General features: G+C 38.3%; 1 protein-coding gene across 2 annotated transcripts in view; it reads left to right on the top strand.

Annotated features, from left to right (window-relative positions):
* The window catches only part of LOC146453500 (uncharacterized), a 28,909-nt gene that overhangs the window by 2,182 nt on the left and 5,803 nt on the right, over positions 1–20,924 (top strand). Inside the window, exons 2-24 of one of the 2 annotated variants that reach the window (XM_085096672.1) lie at positions 751–2,062; positions 3,333–3,487; positions 3,811–3,945; positions 5,462–5,538; positions 6,498–6,594; positions 7,052–7,168; positions 8,585–8,683; positions 9,367–9,435; positions 9,702–9,794; positions 11,879–11,947; positions 12,697–12,823; positions 13,066–13,218; positions 13,442–13,509; positions 14,559–14,606; positions 15,662–15,755; positions 16,243–16,319; positions 18,076–18,201; positions 18,609–18,655; positions 19,030–19,120; positions 19,746–19,883; positions 19,983–20,120; positions 20,320–20,371; positions 20,806–20,894. In XM_085096672.1, the coding sequence (XP_084952798.1) occupies positions 751–2,062; positions 3,333–3,487; positions 3,811–3,945; positions 5,462–5,538; positions 6,498–6,594; positions 7,052–7,168; positions 8,585–8,683; positions 9,367–9,435; positions 9,702–9,794; positions 11,879–11,947; positions 12,697–12,823; positions 13,066–13,218; positions 13,442–13,509; positions 14,559–14,606; positions 15,662–15,755; positions 16,243–16,319; positions 18,076–18,201; positions 18,609–18,655; positions 19,030–19,120; positions 19,746–19,883; positions 19,983–20,120; positions 20,320–20,371; positions 20,806–20,894 (3,471 nt within the window). Of the gene's footprint in view, positions 1–750; positions 2,063–3,317; positions 3,488–3,810; positions 3,946–5,461; positions 5,539–6,497; positions 6,595–7,051; positions 7,169–8,584; positions 8,684–9,366; positions 9,436–9,701; positions 9,795–11,878; positions 11,948–12,696; positions 12,824–13,065; positions 13,219–13,441; positions 13,510–14,558; positions 14,607–15,661; positions 15,756–16,242; positions 16,320–18,075; positions 18,202–18,608; positions 18,656–19,029; positions 19,121–19,745; positions 19,884–19,982; positions 20,121–20,319; positions 20,372–20,805; positions 20,895–20,924 lie in introns of both variants that reach the window. The other variant, XM_085096671.1, reaches the window with a different exon arrangement.

The following is a 20,924-nucleotide window of genomic DNA, read 5'->3' as shown; positions in this document are numbered from 1 at the left end:
TGAAGGTTTAGTTCTCTCACAATGTGACAAGTTTGTTACGGATGTGAAGCTCAGTCCAACATGTGAACTAAACCCTGAATGACAGCCTTGTAAGCATTTATCAGTGTTAAGCCATTGGTGGGGAGACGGGAGTTGGGGGGCTTTGTACAGTGGTTTATAGGGATGACATTGCAATAATCAAAGAACATTTGCAAAAGCTAAGAATGATGCAAAAATAAAACACTTGCAGAAAAATTAATGAAAATGGTTGCACAGAGGCAGAGTCCCTTGACCACCGAGGCTAAAGCCTTTGTTCCATTGGATCTAACAATAGCCAAGGAGTCTGCTTGAGCCACGCTTTGCTTGCTCACTGATTGTGAGAAAGTGGTGGCTGCATACACAATCTTCACAAACAGAGTGTTTTGATAATGAATTGCTTTGTTGTCCTTAATGTTTGTGAAATTCCATTATAGAACGAAACATTTGAGTCCCTCCTTTCTGGAAGTCCGTTACTGCAGGGGTACCCTATTTCAACTGTTAGGTTAAGCTGTTAGCTTAGTGGTTGTTTCAAGCTCTTTAAACCTGTCTTGACCATCAAACTTAACACATTTTGAAATACAAAAGTCCCTTCAAAACATGTGACAATTCCCCCCTCCCCCTCAGCCCAGAGATGTCTTGTTGTGTGAGCATGGTGATGTAATGGTTAGCATGTCAGATATAAATGGTAAATGAGAATTGAAACAAACTTACAGAATTATGTCTTATCTTCAGGGGGGAGATTTTGAAGCTGATTCCAAAGATGGATTGAATGCAATTTTATCGGCTTTCCCCTGTGGGACAGAGGTTGTAAGTGTTACAACAGACTCAGAAGACGATAGCAACAGAGGAGATACTCCAAGAAACAAGTTAAAAAATACAGAACAGGTAGACTCATCGCTGATAGATAGTGATGAATCTGATGCTGGAGTAAAGATGTTGGCATGTTTTACAGCAAACTCAGAATGTCCAATTGTAGTGGATGATTCTACGACTGACCAACGGAAAACTTCGGTTAATAGTTTAAATGGGTCTGCACAGATTGTGGATAATGTTTACAACAACAATGAAAGAAATACAGCTGAAGTGGGATCTTCTGCAGATACGATCAAGGATAGAGACACCATTTGTAGTGATAATAAAGATTCAGCTGTTGTGTCAGTTGTCAGTGATACCAAAGATGCAATCTCTTTAGAATCTACTGAGCCAGACAGTCCATCATCAGATGGAGAGAACAATGTCATAGTTAAGAGGACTGGATCATTCCGATTGATTAAAAACAACGGATTGCTGAAAATTGTTGATACTAGTGAAACACCAGTGACATCAGAGGATGTGAAGAAGGCAAAACTTTTGAAAACCCAAAGCCTTAAGGGTACTGACATTGACAATGATGACAAACCAGCTGGCGAAGGTACAGATGCTAGAGAAGTACTTCAGAATGCAGTGACTGAGTCAAAAGCATTCAAAGAAGAATTCAAGAACGTATGCGCCAATATTGCTACATTAGAGAGAATGAGCATTGAATCTGACATCAACTCAGCTGATTCTGAAATTGAAGCAAATGAAGATGACCTTGGGAAAGGCAATCTGGATTCTGGTGGTGTGGTAATCACTGTAAACGATATGGCATCCTCAGAACAGAAACCTATTTTGGAATTAGAAGGGGTGACAACAAATGATTCAACAACAGATGCTGTAGATGGAGGCAGTACAGGAAATGGTGGTGAAGAAAGTGTGGATAATGTTGACAATACATCGTCTGATGACAGGAAAACACAGCGTCCTAAAAGGTTGCAAATGGGCAAGCGGTACTCATTAGGCCAAAAACCATCCCTTCTTAGCCCTGAAGATGTTGCCCGTGTAGAGTTAAAAAACTTTGCAGATGCCGGCTCATTTAAAGTTCGTGCATCATCTGACTCAACTGAACTTCCAACAAGCACAGCAGGAATGACAATGGATGGAGGACAACAGGACACACCAACACGTCCACCCAGAAATGTTCCTGGAAACCAGCGACTGACATACTCAGAATCATTCTCTCCAGGTAAGATGACTACCATGGGGATGCACTTCCCTCCTCAGGCTTCTCCTTGTTGACAATAAATAAATTTCTTGTATTCCACTTGCTCTTGTTGGATAACGCTCAGCACTTAACAATTATTCCACGAGCGCACGTTGGATATAAGATGATATAGATAGCGAACGAGGCGCGTAGCGCCGAGTTGGCTATAATCATCTCATATCCAACAAGCGCAAGTGGAATAATTGTTTTATTAAAAACAATCAAGAAATATTGCTAGATCTTATTGATTTGGCTGTGTAAGAATAGCCAGCAGACATTTTAATGGTCGGCCATGGTATAATGGCTCATATACCATGGCCGCTAAGCCAATCAAATCCCTCGAATTGCATTATACAATGATTCAGTTTTTATTAATATCTGTTATCTAATATTCAAACAAGCGTTCATGAAATCATTGTACCTTACTGCAAGGACAGTTTGATTTCCAGATCATTCCATATCATTTTCTGAGTAAGAAACCCAGTAAAGATCTAATCATTGATAGTGGATTTAGAGAGTCTTTCATACATGTAAGAGTACAACTCTGGTATAATGACGTTTACGTATGCTATGTGTCAGGTACCACATATTAAATAACACCCAGCCGTGTTTAAAAAAATTTCCCAAAAAATATGCACACACTGGCGATCCAAAGAATAAATCCTCCGTAGCAGGGGAGGGGGCGGGAGGGTATGGATATTTTCTGGAACTACACATTTCTTATCTTTGTGTTATACCTGCCAGTGTTTACTGTACTGTAAGTGTTTGTTAGCATTGATCCTTTTTTTTTCCTTTGAGGTTTATTTTATAACTTTCATTGGCAATCGCCCTTACAAGTCACTATTGTTTGGGACCCCACCACCCTTCCCTCTGGGAATTTATAACAATACTGTATACAGAGAAAGAAGTGTTAATGTTGGAATTTCATCACTGTGATTGTTGTGAATTGATTTAGGGTGTGTTCGATTGGTTTTATTCAAGAATGAGAAATAGACCCTAAACTAGAGGCCTCCCATTTACTAAAAATCCTTCATAAGGTTTTTTTGAAGTTTTTGGAATACAAAATGGCTCTAACTTGAATGTTGTGTGCCAGCAAAAGTCTGCAGATACCTCTTCCAAAATTTGCCTAAATTAAATAATAAATCTAAGAGCTATGCTGATTGTTGAATTTTAAATAGGTTTCTGTTTTCTGTTTTGAATTTTATTAAATGCAAGCTTTATTGTATCATTTTTTTAGGTGCTTCTAGAAAAGTAACTTTTCGCACAAAAGAAGGTAACAGACCTTTAACCAAACGTGCACGATCAGAGAGGAGGTCAAAGACTCTGCCAAACAATGTGTTTGATATGCTTGGCTCGGCATTCAAACCATCGAGCTCATCACAAACAAATGCTGAGCAAATGCTGCAGGTAAGTTGGAACAAAATGTTTATTTATTACATGTATTTATATGTATCATTATTTTAGTTTAAATATTAATGGTAGTAAGAGTTTTTGCCATATCTGTGTTGTGATTTTCGTTCATATGTTTAGTAATTTTATTACTAGTTTTGGAGTTGCAGACTTAAGGTAAAAATAACAAATTATAATTTCATTGATGAAAACACAGCAACAACACTTGACCCAAGCATTGCAAACCATACAATCTTGCAGTCAGGTAGGGCAGATTTGATTTTGTGGGGGTACCAACTTTTTATTTCATTTGTTAATTTGTTATGCATTGAAAACACCAGGGCCCAGTCACGCTGATCACAGATAACATGCCAGCCACTTTCCCAGGGTTTCCAATCAATCGCAGAGCACAAGTCGCTTTGGAGTTATATACGACCGAGAGAAGCTATGTTCGGACACTGGAAACTATCCTTCAGGTATGGCTTATGAGTGGACACCTTGTGCTCCTTACTTTATTGTGGTCATCATTGGGTGAATCAGTTTTCTGGATTTCATGCACTCGAACAATAAACAAGATGCCCCTAATGGCATTTTCACAGAATGCTTAATGTGGCCTCATTTATTCCCAATGTATGCTTTGCAGATGTTTAAAACTATCCTAGCTAATAGAATAGTTTGAGTCACAAACTAGCGTGATCTTGTTTCTGTATTCCCTTGTGTTAGGCTACTTATTGCTGTACTGGAAATTACGACCACACACATGGCCTGACTCACGTTTTCTATTCTGGTTATGTAATTTCAATAAAAGTGTAAGATTACAAATTGTTCTCGTCTCAAAAAAAAAAAAAAAAAACAGAAAGAAAAACAGGCAAAAAAATCTTTCCTAAATGAAAAGTGTTAGTAAAAATTTACAATCAAACCTTTAAATTTTTTTTAAGTGGATTTTTTTTGCGTGTTAACGATCTTTATTAACCACATGACACATAATACAATAAATACAATACAAAGCCCTACTTACAATACTTACAATGGTTACTAGACTAACAATATACTGTACATGCTATATTTACAACTAATAATACTTACAATGCTCACAAAACAATTATAATACTTACAGTGCTTTTAGTACTTAAGTTGTGCAAAACAGTTTTATACATCTAAGAAATGATATGCCCAAACTTCAATAAAATTCCAGGGGAGTGGGAAGGAAGGGGGGGGGGGGGGGGAGAACTTAGAAAAAATGAACTGGATTTCCAGTAGCATTTAAGCATAAATTTGACAAAGTAATGTAATGTGTGTTATTTTAGCTTTATCAATGACCTTTCCTCCTCGTATTGTGGTTCTACAACTGTCAAACAAAGCATGATTCCTTCACCAGGAACTCTCCACTTTCCACCGTTTTAACTGTTGAGTTATTCTTAGAAGTTATTCTTTCGATTTCCTGCTTCAAAAGGGTTAATTTTAACCCAGGTTTAATGAATAAATCAAATGATGATTTGACTCCGCACAGGTAGGGATGAGGGGGTTCCCTTCTTCCTGATATATGCCCCGATAATAGATTTTGATTGGGCCAATTTTGTTGAAGACAATCAGAACAATAGATCCCCTCTAGGAAAGAGTATTGGGAGTTTACTGAATAAACTAATGTGTACATTTGAAGCTACCAGCCCAATTTTAGACACGGTCTGCCCTCAGGGCATCCCGCGTAATAAATTAATGTGCAGATTTGAAGCTACCCTGAAGTGAAAAAAAAAAAAAATACCGAGCCCAATTTTAGACATGGTCTGCCCTCAGGGCATCCTGCATAATAAATTAATGTGTGTAATGTATTAGCTCAGGGTTGTCATAACAAAGCCAAAGATTTTGCTATGGCTTTTGGGGTGCAACATCAACACTTTCTTTCTTTATGGATTGTGTTTGTGTAGGTGTCTGACTTTAGAAATGAAACAAAAAACAAATAAATAATAGTCTTGTTTATGTTATTTTTAAAAGCTGTTCAAGAAGCCATGTGAAGAGAACAAGTTACTGGATAAAAAAGAGAGCCATATGATGTTTCTGAACATTCAAGAGTAAGTCTGGACATTAAATTTAAAAAAAAAAAATTGTCTGTGTACATGTACTTCACATCGGTTATGTTTACCTGAAATATGTTTCTTCAGAACATAGGAATTACTATCCATATTTCCTCCATGGAAGATATTAATTTTTGCTTTTAAGATTGAACTCCTCAACTTAACTTCCATAAAGTAGGTTTGAACATATTTTCTGGAACCACATTCAATTTCACCATTTTGGTGTTATTTTTTCTGAGTACAACTCTGTGCCCATGTCACGACTAAAAACTTCATCTATCATTTTATTCACCATGCTAAAAACATAATTGTATCTCATTTCATTCGCACATGCCACTCGTTAACATTCAGACCCTCAGTAGTATACAGGATGTTTGTCACATAAACCTAGTTTAATGGTCTAGTCTCCACATGTCGCCTGTAGCTCAGTTGTAGAGCATCTACTGTAAACTATTAATCTGAAGGTGGGACTCATGTTGGGAGAACTTGACTTTGTCACTGACTGAAAATAATAGGCCATTTTACAGTTGTATGCTCAGTAACCTGGCCTTGGAGTGGAAGCGAGGCTGGGGGTGACCTTGTCTTGATACAAACCTCACTACTTTTCATATGTAGACCATGCATTGCTGTTCTTATGCTAATTAGTTTGCATTTACATATGAATAGCAGTGGGGTTTGTATCAAAACAAGGTCACCCCAGCCTCGCTTCCAATGTTAGGCCAGTTCACTAAGCACACAACTGTAAAATGGCTAATTATCATCTATAAAATTCAGTATGAAATTTGTAGAACACACATGTATGCATGCAAGTGTCAGGTGAACTCTACTATTGTTTTGTTTTCATTGATTCAACTGCAAACCTTGTTTGTTGATGATAAGGTTGCAAGATTTAAATTAAATTAAATTTGCAAATTGACAGTCTGCTAGTAGTAACTCTACTTGCTTCTAAATTTTAGCATCTTCAATGTAAACAAAGATCTGCTGTTTATGCTTCTTGAGCGAATCGGTCATTGGAGTGAACAGCAGTGCGTAGGTGACATTTTTTTAGACCAGGTGAGTAGGAATGATTTTAATGTCTTGCTTTATTACAGTTCTGTATGCCATACTATACCTGAAGTTTGACAACATTCTGATGACATCAATATAAAATGCCCAATTAAATTCAACCTACACAAAATACCTAAGCTTGATTGATTTCTTTTGTATGCGAGACTGAACCAAGGGAAGCATTGATACACGTAGTTGTGAACAAAAGAAATCAGTCATAACTCCTTTGTGTGGGTTACTTGATGTGTTTTCTGCAAAAGGAAAAATTATTGAGCTATCTCTTCTTTATTCAGCATTTTGCTTAGAAATTAAATATACATTTTCTGTGCCAAAATAGGTCTTATTTACAAAGTACACAAGATTTAAAGGGCACCACTGAATTTGTATAACTGCCATACATGTATGTTTGTTTTTGTTTACAAAATCTTAATTGTTTATTGTTATTTTTTTACATGTGCACAAGTCATCTAAGATCATTGAAAGAATGAAAATTTATGCAAAGTACTGCAACAATTATGACGCGGCAGAGGCACTCTACAAACAAAAGCTCAAAAAGAGGGAATTTGAAACTTTTGTTAACGTGAGTAGACATCCTTTGTTGTTAGTACTCCTAGCACTCTTTCTCAGTGGTGGTGGAAATGTGAGAAGACTAGAACAACCTGGATGGTGTAGAATGGTGGAGAAGGAAAGGTGTGAGGATTTGGGGTGGGAGGAAGCTTGCAGAGTGGCGGCAAACTGGGAGGAGTGGAAAAGATGCGATGAAGCCCTTTGTGCCACTTAGGCTTGGATAAGATAATGAAATCTTATGATAATGATGATGACGACAATCACTCTTTCCTGTACTAACAGTTAATGTTAACAGTTGTGTCACAAATGGAGGTTGGGTACCCAGGAGCCAGGGGGCTGATACTGCAAACCCAAACCCACGTAGGTAGGACACCCCATAAGCCTGCCCTACCCACAACCCAGCCACAAGGCATGCCCTCAACCCAGCCCTGGCCCTAGCACCCATCACACTGAGACCAGAAGCTCAGTGGAAAAATAATAAGTAAATAAGACATAGAACTAACCCTAACCCTTACCCAACCCCCAACCCTAATGCCAATCCCAAACAATAACAAACTAACACTACCAGGAGGGAAGGGATGGAAAGAAAAGCACACAAAACGCTATAAACCAGCCACGCCATGAAAAACGCTGAGTAGAGTAAAATTCCGAGCACGTGCAAAGGTGCACGACTAAACTGCAAGAGAATACTGCTGGCCACGCAACTGCCCGCGGACCTGAACCAGGCCCAATCAGGAATGCAACAACAAATGCCCAAATGCTAACGTGCCACTAGCCAACAAAGTGTACGCCAATACACCCTAACGCCATACTATGCTATGCCACCGGGGAGCAAACTTGCTTCAAGTCGTTAGCTAAGTTAAATTACATTTAACCCTATTAATTTGTTAATTTCTGAGAGAAGGAAGTGGGTCTTTGCTGAAAACTACTCACAATTCTTTGCTCTAGCTTGAGTGGGTTCTTTACAATAGACCTGGCATCTTTAAAGGAGGCGGGGTGTGTGGGTGGGGGTGGCGTGGGGTATCAAAGGAGATCACCCTCTTTTCCCATGTTGTAAAATGAAGTAATTAAATTTAATCAGCTCAAAATCATTTCAAACCAGTTTTATTAAAATAACCTAAGACAAAGACAAACAAAACAAAAATTATGCTAGTATGAAATCAACAGCCAGCTGTATCACTGGGCACCAGGCAAATGGACCATCTGTGAACACGACATTGTGCGGCAACTGACCTTTTCCAGATAAGATCATAATAATTATCCAACAACACAATTCTTGGTTTGCATGACATTTTTGAATGTTACATGAAGTTTAAAAACAAGATCAGCCAGAAATGAGCTAATCAATTTAGCAAAAATGCAAAGTTTTAAAGAGATATCCTGGCTTGTGTGTGTCTTGAAGTACATGACTATGTCTTTTACGTACTAGAGCTGCTATGATCACCGAGTTTGTCAAGCGGGACTAAATCTCCCAGCCTATCTGATTACAGTCGTGCAGAGAATTCCACGATACCTACTCCTGCTTGAGGTAAGAATAATTTGCATAAATTATGTAATTCAGTTGTTCTGACTGTAATAATAATATTACATTGTTTTATCCATTTCTTTACAGTACTGGTTAAAAGACTTATGTTGACAGTCTCTTTCCAGGCTCAATCCTTGACTTGATCGTCGATAGTCAAAACTCATGAGAATCAAGGATTGAGGCTCAATGATTGAGAATCAAGACGAGTAACGAGTCTTGCATGTTCAAGAAAATAGGGTCAAGTTGAAACAGTCAACTTACTTTTAATTAACACTTTGTTTGCAATAAAAACCTATGATTATGGGCAAGATTTCCATTTTGTCACAAAATGAAGTGCAAAGTAGTGGATAAAACAATGGAGTGTTCAATGTTTCCTGAAAGAACTGAAGGTCACACGCAAAACATCCGGGGGATCTGAGCTAAAATAACAAACAGTGATCTAAGTGCGCCATAGGTTGGTTATGCACCTAGCTCTTCTCTCCACATGTGCACTGACTAACTGACTGACTGTAATTGTGCATGTTGACAGAGTGGTGAGTTTGAGATCTAATGATTTACAACCCAGAAAGACAATAGGAAGCAGACAGAAGTCACTTAGAATTTGACTATAATATGTTTTGAAATGATATTTTTTTGTCAAAAAGGGAATAAAATTGTGATATAAAACTAAATGTTCTCAATTTCAGGATTTATTAAAACGAACTCCAGAAAATCACCCAGACCATGGCAACTTGAGTAAAGCTTTGGCAAAGATGGTAAGGAAGAAGTGCTTCATGTTGTTTTGGTGTGTCATTCCTTTGTTAGGATTTCATTGAAATGATCAGCACAATGAGAAGATCCCCCAGGATCGCGATAACTTGGAATAACAACATTTTAGGTATTACTAGTTATTATTAGGTTATCAGTTGTTATTGGAAAGTCAAGTTGACACAAAAATGAATGCCAAAGCCACAATTAGGCAGTCAATTTCAGAGTTACTTTTCGGTGACTTTTGTTATTTAACTCGTGTATCTCTTTACAGCAACACCTTGCTGTGTACATCAATAACCAGCTACAAACAGAAGTTGGTAAAAAGGCAATGGAGCAACTTAGGCTTAAAGTGTTGGGTCTCAAGGTATTTAAATTTACATACATGTATATATTTTGTAAGTCAGATTTATACTTCATGATAACATTTTAAAGCTTTTTTTTCCCTTTTTTTTAATCCTTTAACATTATGCTGAAAGATTTAAAGTAAATGTAAATAAAAAATAAATCAATCAACTTTGTTTATCAAAGGTGACAGTGACACCTAACCAGGGCTCAAAGTTTATTTTTGACTTTGGGAGCACCTGTGCTACCAGGTGTAAATTTCTGGGCGTACTGCCGAAATTTTAGGCGCGCAGCTAAAAATTTTAGGAGCACCAAAAAGAAAAATCAGAAGCTTCAGACATTTTATCAGTGATCATTGATAATGGTGTCATGACGACACTGAAGCGTTGTTCATTTCTTTTGCTAATATTCGCTTGCAGATCGTTGACCAGCACGGTAATGTTTTATTTCAATTGTGTGTTTGTTTCTTTCAGTCTCTTACTGTACGTTTGCGATAGCAATAATACTGTTACATTTTTTAGAATATTACATGTTATGGTACGTTATTATAAAACAAGATAATAAAACAAAACGAATGTAAGGAATAACGTTGTTGAATCCTTTCGATCAGATGAAATCCTTCAAGTCCCACGGATCACCAACTGAAATTAATTCATCTGGCCACTTTCTGTAGGCAAGGTTAGGTCGCCTTGATCTCTGCCCACTGTTTAACCACTTCACAACTGCTGTAGCCGTTTCGAAAAAGAGAATAAAATACATTGTTGACTGCGCATTGACTTAACTGAAATAAAATGTTTCACAGGAAATACGTAACACTTGTGCTTGCCTTGAAGAAAAAAAGTCTCTTAACCCAGATTTTTTAGACATTCTTGACTCTTTGATATCGGCAAAGCGAACTAAATTGCGCGAGAAGGACGTGTTTCAGAAGGTTGCCTTCACTCGTACGTGTCAGCAGTGCGGTCACAAAACCGAGAAGAGTCTGGGGTGGGTTGAAACACGGACAAGAAATGGACTGGGGAAAACAATAAGTAAAACACACACTGATGCAAGAAAAACGATGTAACTTTATTGTGTGGAACTAATTGCGTTACATCCACATTTGAATTTATTATTTCAAGCTTCTGTTTCGTGTTTAATCAGGCAGAGTACACAATAATTGTCAGGTGAGGAATCAAAGTGGCCCCGATTCAGGCGCACTGAACTTGGGCGTTTTTAGGCGCGTGAGTGCGATCACATATGATTTTTCAGGCGCAAAATAAAAAAATCTAGTTGCATATGTGACCAGCTGGTTGCTAACATTGAGCCCTGCTAACAGTCTGTTACGACTTATAAACCTGTGGCCCTTGGATTCCTGGATTGAATTGGAATGTGGTAATGTTGGTTTTTGAGCAGAGAAAACCCGAGTACCTAGGGAAACCTCTCGGAGAAAGGACCAACAACTAACTCAATGCTCAGTGGTAGAACATCCCTACTAATATTCCCAAGGTCTTAGGTTTGACTCCTGATAGGAGCACTCGGATTTCTTTTTTTCCGAGTATGCCTGCGTCACTTTCTAGAATGATCATCATTCTCATTTATTCACCGGCTGGAAATATACCATCACATTTCTTTCATAAACTCAACCCATGTATGACACTGCCTCCGGGAATCAAAGGTGGGCCAAATTGGTGCATGAGAGGCAAGTGCTCTCATCACTGTGCCACACCAGGTCTATGATTTTCTCTTGTTTAATAAGGAGGAGCAGGGATGGAACAGTGATGACAACTCTCATCCCCCACCATAATTTGTGGCTTGGTTTTGGTGAATTCAACTCTTACTAGGAATTATTAGGAATTATTCCTAGTATTCCTAGGAATTATTCCTAGTAAGAGTTGAATTCACAAGTTTGAGTTAGTTGTTGGTTCTTGTTCTTGTCCTGAAAGGTTTTATCCCGGTTTGCCAGTTTTCCTACCTTCTCAAAAGCCGACACTTCCAATTGGACCAGGAAAGTAGTGGACAAAGAGCCACTAGCTGTTAATGTAGCACTGGAATTCCTATTTGTTTATTTATAAGTTTGCTTCATTATTATTTTATTGATTTTGTTTTTGTGGTTTTTGTCACTAACAGGCACTTCAAGGAAAAGCTCTTATCAAAGAAGCGGAAGTAGTAGTGAATGGCAGCAAGAAAACTCGCCAGGTACAAAATAATAATAATAATAATAATAATAATAATAATAATAATAATAAAACAACAACAACAACAAACAATAACAAAACAAAAACAATAGTCAAACGTTACCCAGTTGAGGAGTTGTTATCCTGCTTACCATAAGGAGAGGAATCTTGTTTTACTGTGAACTACTTTTTTATCGTGTCACTATAGTTAAGTTAACCAGGGGTTTCATTAAGATTTTGAACATTTGGGCAAGAGGTTATTGCACTTGGGAAGGATAGTTAACTTGGATATCTTCTTTTATTGAAAGCATTGGTTGAGATGTTAAAAGCAGCTGGGCAAAGTTGTTTTCACAGATGGTCAATTTGCCCAGTTGCTGGCCCTTAATAAATCCCCTGGTTAACATGAACCAAACGAGAAATAAGTGAAACTTGCATTTTTAAAGACACCAGAATGGAGTGATTGGCACATCAATCTGAAGTGTAGCACCTTGGTGACTTGTTTCCTTAGACAAGTAATATTATTTTGCCCCATTATTTTTCTCTACTGTGATCTGGTGGTTGACCCTTCCTACCTGTCCTGGGAGCTGGAGGCAGAGAGTGATATTATTCTTAGCTCCTTCACAGTTCAGCACTTGCCAGTGGCTGCCTACTTTTTATCTTGCTGCCTCTCAGTCCCAGAAGTGAGTGTTTGAAGTTTTAATAAATTATTTAGAAGTCCGAGAAGTATTTCCAGGATAATGAAATGCACCTTGTCTTGGTTTTTTGTTTTAGGCCCTGTTGCTTAGTGATATGCTGGTGTTTGCGGCAAAAGGTGTTTCCAGGACCAGTGAAGTGGAGAGAACTCTCGAGCTGCAGACCCTTTGGTGCATGGATTTGGAAAGCAATAACCCACAATCAGGTTTGGTATCTGCAGGCTGTAAATAACCATATTTCCTCCAATAATGGCATCTTCCTTTAAAGAAAGAACTACATGTAGTTCAAGAACATGTTAAGTTTGTAGTCAATTATTGTGGGCAAATTATAACCCTCTTTTTTAATAGGTATGCTTTCTAGTAGCTGTATTAATACATTATTATATTATAATGTATGACAATTTTTTTGTTTTTTGGCCAATTACGAGTACAAAACTTTATTTTTTAGTGAAAGAAGATTCACTGGAGATTTACACACCAGAGCAGTCCTTCATCATGTATGCTGGCACGAAAAATGAGAAGAAAGTTTGGCTACAGAAACTAAGGACAGCAGTTGCCATGTCACTACATGGAGAAGAGGCAAATGATCGGAACGAGATTGGTAAGACTACTTTTGACATTTGTACATAGCTTAAATTTTCAAAGTTGCATTATACCTTGCATAGGTAGTGTTTAGATTTATTTCTTATGTATTCCAGTGTGGTATCAAAATAAAATTTGTTGTTGTTGCTGTTGTTGTTAAGAACTGCTTATAGGTGATGCTCAATTTGAAGCACACTTTATTTTAATACTGTATTCAAAATTGGTTTCATTGGTTGTTTCAGAAAGTCGCAAGGCTACATTCACTTACAAAGATGGCCGAAATTATTGTGGAAATTTTGTGTCAGGGAACGTAAGTAACATGCATGTATAAGGTAAAGAATCTGTCTAAGTCTACTAACTATAATAACTACAACAACTATAATAACTACTGCTACTGCTACTTCCACTGCCACTGCTGGAGCTGCTACTGCTGCTGCTGCTATTGCTACTGTTACTGCTACTGCTACTGTTACTGCTGCTGCTATTGCTACTGTTACTGCTGCTACTACTGCTACTGCTACTGCTACTGCTGCTGCTACTGCTGCTGCTGCTGCTGCAACCACTACTGCTACTGCTGCTGCTGCTGCTACTACTACTACTGCTACTGCTGCTGCTACTGCTACTACTGCTACTGCTGCTGCTGCTACTGCTACTGCTACTGCTACTGCTACTGCTACTACTGCTACTGCTACTGCTGCTGCTACTGCTACTGCTATTGCTATTGCTACTGCTACTGCTACTGCTACTGCTACTACTGCTACTGCTGCTGGTGCTACTGCTATTGCTACTGCTACTGCTACTACTGCTACTGCTGCTGCTACTGCTACTGCTACTACTGCTGCTGCTACTGCTGCTGCTACTGCTATTGCTACTGCTGCTGCTACTACTACTACTGCTGCTACTGCTGCTGCTACTACTACTACTACTACTACTACTGCTGCTGCTACTGTTGCTGCTAATACTACTGCTACTGCTGCTGCTGCTGCTACTGCTACTGCTGCTACTACTACTGTTGCTGCTACTGTTGCTGCTAATACTACTGCTACTGCTACTGCTGCTGCTACTGCTGCTGCTACTACTACTACTGCTGCTGCTGCTACTACTACTGCTGCTGCTGCTACTACTACTACTGCTGCTGCTACTGCTACTGCTGCTGCTACTGTTGCTGCTAATACTACTGCTACTGCTGCTGCTACTGCTGCTGCTGCTACTACTACTGCTGCTGCTGCTACTGCTGCTGCTGCTGCTGCTACTACTGCTGCTGCTGCTACTGCTACTACTACTACTGCTACTGCTGCTGCTGCTGAATAGTGAATTTATTGCTACTTCACTGATTTCCTTGTTCTTTTCTTCTTTCAGAGACATGGTCAAGGTACGCTTTCCTGGCCAAACCTAGCTAAATATCAGGTATGTCAGCCATTTTGTTCCCTGTTTTTTTTCTATTTTGAGGCAGCTACATGCATATAAAAACAATGACAATAATATTGTTATAGCAAAGACATTGTTGTTGTTGTTGTTGTTGGCTTTTTTTTTCCAAAAATTTTAATAATTCAAAATGTTTGGATACTTGTTTCAGTCCTTATTCGCAATCACGAGCTCACTCCTTTTACAAGCTTTCAGTTTAGTACTGGGACGAGCTGGTAATGGAAGCTTACGAATGGGTGGGGCTGTTGAGTTGTTTTGTTGTGTATGGGAGTGGGGGTGGAGAGGTGGTTGTTGTTTAAGGGGACAGGGTTGCTGTGAGGGTATAAAGCATTGTGTTATGTGGGGGTGGTGAGGTATTGTATTGGTTAAGGGGGTATGGTTGGCAAAGCATTGTGTTGTTTAAGGGGGTGTTGGTGGTGGGTTATTGGGTTATTTAGGGGTGCTCAAGGTGGTGAATTGTTTTGTTTTTAAAATTAAACAATCAGTATATCACAGGATCAGTTTACAAACATTTGTACCAAAAATCACACGTGAAACAAATATCAAAAAAATGATGAAATATTGGGAATGAAAAGGTCAATCTATTTTTGGTGCACTTCTGTGGTTGGGGTTCTTCAAGGTTTTTGTTTATTTATTTATTTATTTATTTATTTGTGCTGTTTGTGTAGTGAAGCTTTTTTAAGGTATTGTATTGAAGGGTTGGATAATAAATGCGTATAAAGCTTATTAGTATAAAGCTTTATTATATCTATCAGTACGTACGGTGTGATTGGTCAATTTTGCGGGCTGTATTTCACTGTATGGCCTGGTAAATTTGAAAGTTATTCCTTTTTCGCACACCCGATTGACTTCAGAGACATAATAAATATCTTACTAACCTCATTTTCTTGGTCTGTACTGTAAGTTACAATGTACAGATCCTGTACAATTCACGCCTGTGCCATACACTGTAAATCAACGAAAAAAACCTTGGTCCATAGCTTACAGTACAGACCAAGAAAACGTGTTTAGTAAGAGGTATGGATTGATTTGTTTAGGGTGACTGGGAAGATGATGATCGCTGTGGATCGGGTGAGCTGATGTACAACAGTGGGGATAAATACAAAGGACAATGGCTGGATGACAAACAACGTATGTTTAGTTCTTTAATTTATTGTTGTATTTCATGAATGATTTGCAATGTATACAGACATTTTTTACAAAGAACCTAAACCTTTGCAACAGTTGCACCAAGCTGCAATTCCCAAGGGAAGTGAAAGTTGCTGTATGCTCTGTAATAGGGCTTGTCAGTGGCACAAAACAAAATAATGTTATTTGATATGATGAAATGAGCCACAACCTACCTCTTCAGATAAATACAAACACCGTGTCCAAAAACTGAACAGGGGTGGATTTTAGAGGTTGGTATGGAAAACGGTATATTTTGTGTAGCTAAATTCAGACCACTCTCCAACCAAAGATTCACTTGGTAGCCTTCAATGCTATCAGGCTATCTAATAGTCTTTGCTTGTTTACTTCTCAGCTGTTCTTTAGTGAGGCATTTTTAAACATACCAATGAGTAAACATAACAATTATTCTTGTTTCTCATGTGATGGTTTTATTTTTCCTTTGCTGTAGATGGTATTGGCTCAATGGTATATATAAATGGTGATGTTTACCATGGAGAGTGGTACCAGGGGGATATGCATGGCAAGGTAGAATTAATAAATTACCATAAAATCTGGCAGATAAGCTGCAACTTTTTATCTAAAATTTCATTTAATGTCGCAGTTCCTATTACCATTAAGTTAACTAGAGATCTCAACAGACAAATAATAACAACGTGATGTTTGGCGTAAAGGGGGAACACCGCTCCGCGATCGGCGTGACAGACGACTCCCATAGCGTGACCATAAAGCCTTACTTATCTCCCCAGCGCTATTAAACTGTATTAATGACCAGCGCTGGATCGGACAAGTTGTAGGCAGGTCCAAAACTAAAACAATCTAATAGCCTAACTCTCCACGGCACTACGAACTGAAACCTCCGGCCAGCATAGTGCAAAGAGTATTGGCATTTTTTAAAACCAGCTCAAGCCTAATATTCCGCAGCGCTACGAGCCGACTCCGCCGGCATGCGCTGGATAAAAGCATATAACGAGCTTCAAGGTTATAGAGCTAAAAATAGCCTAAAAACACAAAGCTTGGGGAAGTCGCTGCGAGACTTAACCGAACGCGAACCTGAGAGGTGAACCCAAATTTATTGGAAAAAACAACAACCAAACCTCCAAAGGGAGGGAAGGGTGGGAATTACAAAATAGAGACACTAGTGGTAGACCTTACAGTAGGTAATACAGCAAGCGAGTGATACTCGGACTTTTACTAGACCTTTTATAGTTAGACATATGTCTAGGACTAAGCCAATGGCAAGTAAAGTACTATCGAATACATGAGATTCACGTAGCGCTGAACGAGACATGAATAGAGGTATTTATACCTTTTAGCCATACAAAACGAAGGATATAAATGTAACAGACGGTATTGCAACATGCTAGAAGAATAGGTATTGTACAAGGAGAGTAAAAGTACATCCATGACCAATTTGCATTACGTAATGCTAACTGTTGACACAGTAACAACTGAGCTCAAGAGCGTCACGCTCCATTAACTGCGTTTTACAATTATGTTGTAAAACTTTATCAAAATTTGAGGTGCGGCTTGTCTGTGAGAACATCGTGAAAAAGTTCGGTAAATTTCTGTATCACCACTTTTAAGACAAAGATAAGAATAAAAGTAAAATATGTCTTTCAACAACTACTGTATTGAACCTTCTCATGCTGTGTTGAAGTACTTGCATGACAAATGACTCTTTACTAAAAAAAATCATGTCATTTTGTCTTGTTTTGCTCTACATTATTAATAGTCTGTTATTTTCGATCACTGGTTAGTTACAGTACAATGGATAGGATCTTGCTATAAAAGTCGCGAAAAAAAGTTGATAAAAAAGTCGATAAAGGAGAAAATGTGGTGTTTTCTGGATGTCACAGTCCTATGAGCCACTGTAGTTCTCTGCTGTTGAAGATGTATATTTATTACGAATCTCCAGTTCTCTTTTTCCAATCAAAAGCGTAGAACAAATTGATATGAAGGTAGCGAATATGTGGGAGCTACCTTTAACAGAGACTTGGATAAAAAAATATTTTGAGTTGTCCTTGTAAATTTTATATTATATAAACAGCAAAGCCTGTGCATTGTGGTCCAAAATTAGTGAAATCAAATGTAGGCGTACTTTGACATTTTCGCCACTGAACACTTTTGGTTTGTTAAAATTGCACAGAGGTTATTGGCCTAGTAATACTGTTGCATCTGAAAGTTTTCAGATGTAAAACAAGCCAAGGTTACGTTAGTGGGGTTACTGCTCTCCTGTGATAGCGCCAGAAAAAACTTGCGCTTTTTATTCTTTATTTTTCAGGGTACAATTGACTTTAAGAATGGCGACCATTTTAAAGGAGAATTTCATCATAATGAAATCCAGGGTATTGGAGAATTGACGTGTGTGAGTGGACTGATGTACCAAGGAGACTGGAGACATAGCAAGGTGATTGAAGAACATCGACATTCAATACTGCTCTTTGGAGGGCGAACAGAATAATATTGTGAAAATTGATACATTGTACCTCTCTGCTTGTATTGTTGAGGACTCTTCTACTGATTGAAATGAAAGTTATTCCTCCATTTTGCCCTCCTGAACTTGTTAAATTTGTTTCTTCATAAGCAGATTATTGCTAGCCCGAGATTTGAAATTAATTACAAGTCTCTTAGTTTGAATGCTATTTTGCACTTGGTGAACAGAAATGATAATAAGGGTTCTGCTGAAATCCGAATATTGAAAAAAATGAATGAAAAAATTTGACAGGACAAAAACTCAAGCATGTTGAAAAGTTTAAAAAATGCTACTTTAATGTCTTTGTTGTTGTTGTTGTTGTTGTTGTTCTTCTTCTTCAGAAACATGGCAAAGGGAAGATGCATTTTCCTAATGGAGATGTTTATGAGTAAGTGTTGTTGTTGACAGTTACGTGTGTTCACCTGTCAGTTTAGACTGTGATCTCGGGGTTTTTTCTTTTGGGTCATTCTCTAAAGTTATGATGCTTAAAAGAAATGACTATTCTAGCAAGTCTGTGTTAAACACATCTTACCTTCACAAGGCCATGACATTTGGGAGTCGTTTGTGGTTATACTTGTTACATTCATGGCTGAGTTTTTGTCTCAAACGGTGTTAAGTCCAGTTCAGTACAGTTTTGTTTTGCAGAGTCTCTGTAACTCTCAATGGATGATATTCTTTGAATTTATTTTTCTCTCTCCAGGAGTATTATTATAAAATCTCCTAAATAATGCCATATTTCTGTTGTTTATTGTTCATTTTCAGTGGTGAATTTGCTAATGACCGGCGAAGTGGTCAAGGTGCAATGCAGTATGCTGACGGCTCTGTTTATAAAGGACAGTGGATGGACAATCAGGTATGTAACAGACTGCATTACAATACAAACAAGAGATAATAATAGTTATAACAGTTAATGGCTGAAAAAATTCCTCAAGACCTCCTTTGAAGGCAGCCTTAATTGTACACACACACACACACACCGGTCACATTAAACAACTTCTGTTTATATACTCGGCAAATATTCAAAGCCCCTCACTCTTAATCGTTTTTAAATGGGCAAACCTTTCTGTTTGTGATTGCATAGTTGAGTGTCTGTAATGGCAAGGCACTCGTAACACATTGAAATCATTAGCGAAGAACCCCTCTTACTTTGAGTGTGGCACAACAGACAGTTTTTTTTTTAGCGCTACTTTAGTCTTAGAATCGTATTTAAGTTGTAACACGTCCCCGTAAGCTATTGCTTTATAACTAATTGTGTACAAATATAAGTTATGGTGTGGTTGCAATGGCCATGTTTCTGGTCAGGCATGAGATTAGGAGCAATTGTAGGGAAGAACTATTGCATTCACTCCATGACAGGTAAGGTCCTTAGCGAGGCAAGAGTTATTGTTTCTACTTTTTGATTTTCCATTAAGTTAGCCAATGATCATGAATGAAGGTTGAGAGTTTTTAATTTGAATATGTATTTTTTTTCCACATAGAGGGGTGGTCAGGGTGAATTCAGTAGTCCTGATGGAACTCATTACATTGGAGGATGGAGTAAGGATCATATTAATGGCAAAGGATGCATGAAATACTCCAACGGCGATAGTTATGATGGCAATTGGTTCAAAAACACGGTTAGTACAATCTTTCTGGACTTTTTTTAAACAAGCTTTCTTGTTGGTTTAAACCCATGGCACTGACACTGGCAATCTCCTATCGATTGATTTTTGCAGCGTTTTGGGCAAGGTGTTATGAAGTACAGCAATGGTGATGTTTATGAAGGCGCGTTTGAGTATGATCTGTGCAGTAAGATCGGAAAGATGACATACAAAGATGGTTCCGTGTATGAAGGCTTCTGGCTAAATGGCCTGGTAGGAATCTTTAATCATACAGCAGCTTTTTTATCCTCCGTCAAGGTGGATTTAAGTTTACAAAATTTGGCACAAGTGACTATCAAACTGATGGCAGTTAATTGTAAAATATCTCAATGCACTTACCGGCAAAGAACCACGAATTTTTTCCTTAGCACCAATCAAAAATAACGCAAAATGTGTATTATTTTTCTCTTAGCGCCATGGAAAAGGCAAGATGGTGTACGCTAACAAAAAGACCGTTTTTGAAGGTAAGACACCTTTTCACCGTACACATGCTTGTACAACATCACAGCTGGCATAAGCTACTCTTCCGTCTCGGTGTTATTCTTTCGATCGTTTTAAAGTAGTTTTCTTCGTAGGCCGTGCATAACTCTTCAATTGGAACTCTGATTTTCAGAGGATCTTGAGAAAATTCAACCCCAATTGTCCTTCAATGTCATTTTTAAAGAAAAAGCCTCATTTACTCCAGTTTGTGTAACGTGGGATAGTCAGTGACATATCTCGATGTCTCCAGAGAGTCATGATCTTCAATGTGAACTTTCTAGTACACCGACTTTTTAAGGAATTTTACACTTAAAAGGGCTTCGACGTAAACTTGGAATATGATACCTTTTGTTTAGAATGCTGTGGAGTTCACTTATTGTAATTTCGACGATAAGTTAAAGTTGTTTTGTCATCTCAGGAGACTGGATGTATGGCATGAGGCATGGTGAAGGGGCATTGACATATGCCAACCGAGCAACCTACCACGGGCACTGGGAACTAGACAAGGTAATCACGTGACTTAATTCAACTGTTCTG

The sequence above is a fragment of the Pavona decussata genome, unplaced genomic scaffold (assembly GCF_977016875.1).
Source record: "Pavona decussata unplaced genomic scaffold, jaPavDecu1.1 SCAFFOLD_330, whole genome shotgun sequence".
NCBI classification, from domain to species: Eukaryota; Metazoa; Cnidaria; class Anthozoa; order Scleractinia; family Agariciidae; genus Pavona; species Pavona decussata.
The sequence above is the reverse complement of the archived record's forward strand: the minus strand, read 5'-3'. Positions and strand labels throughout refer to the sequence as shown.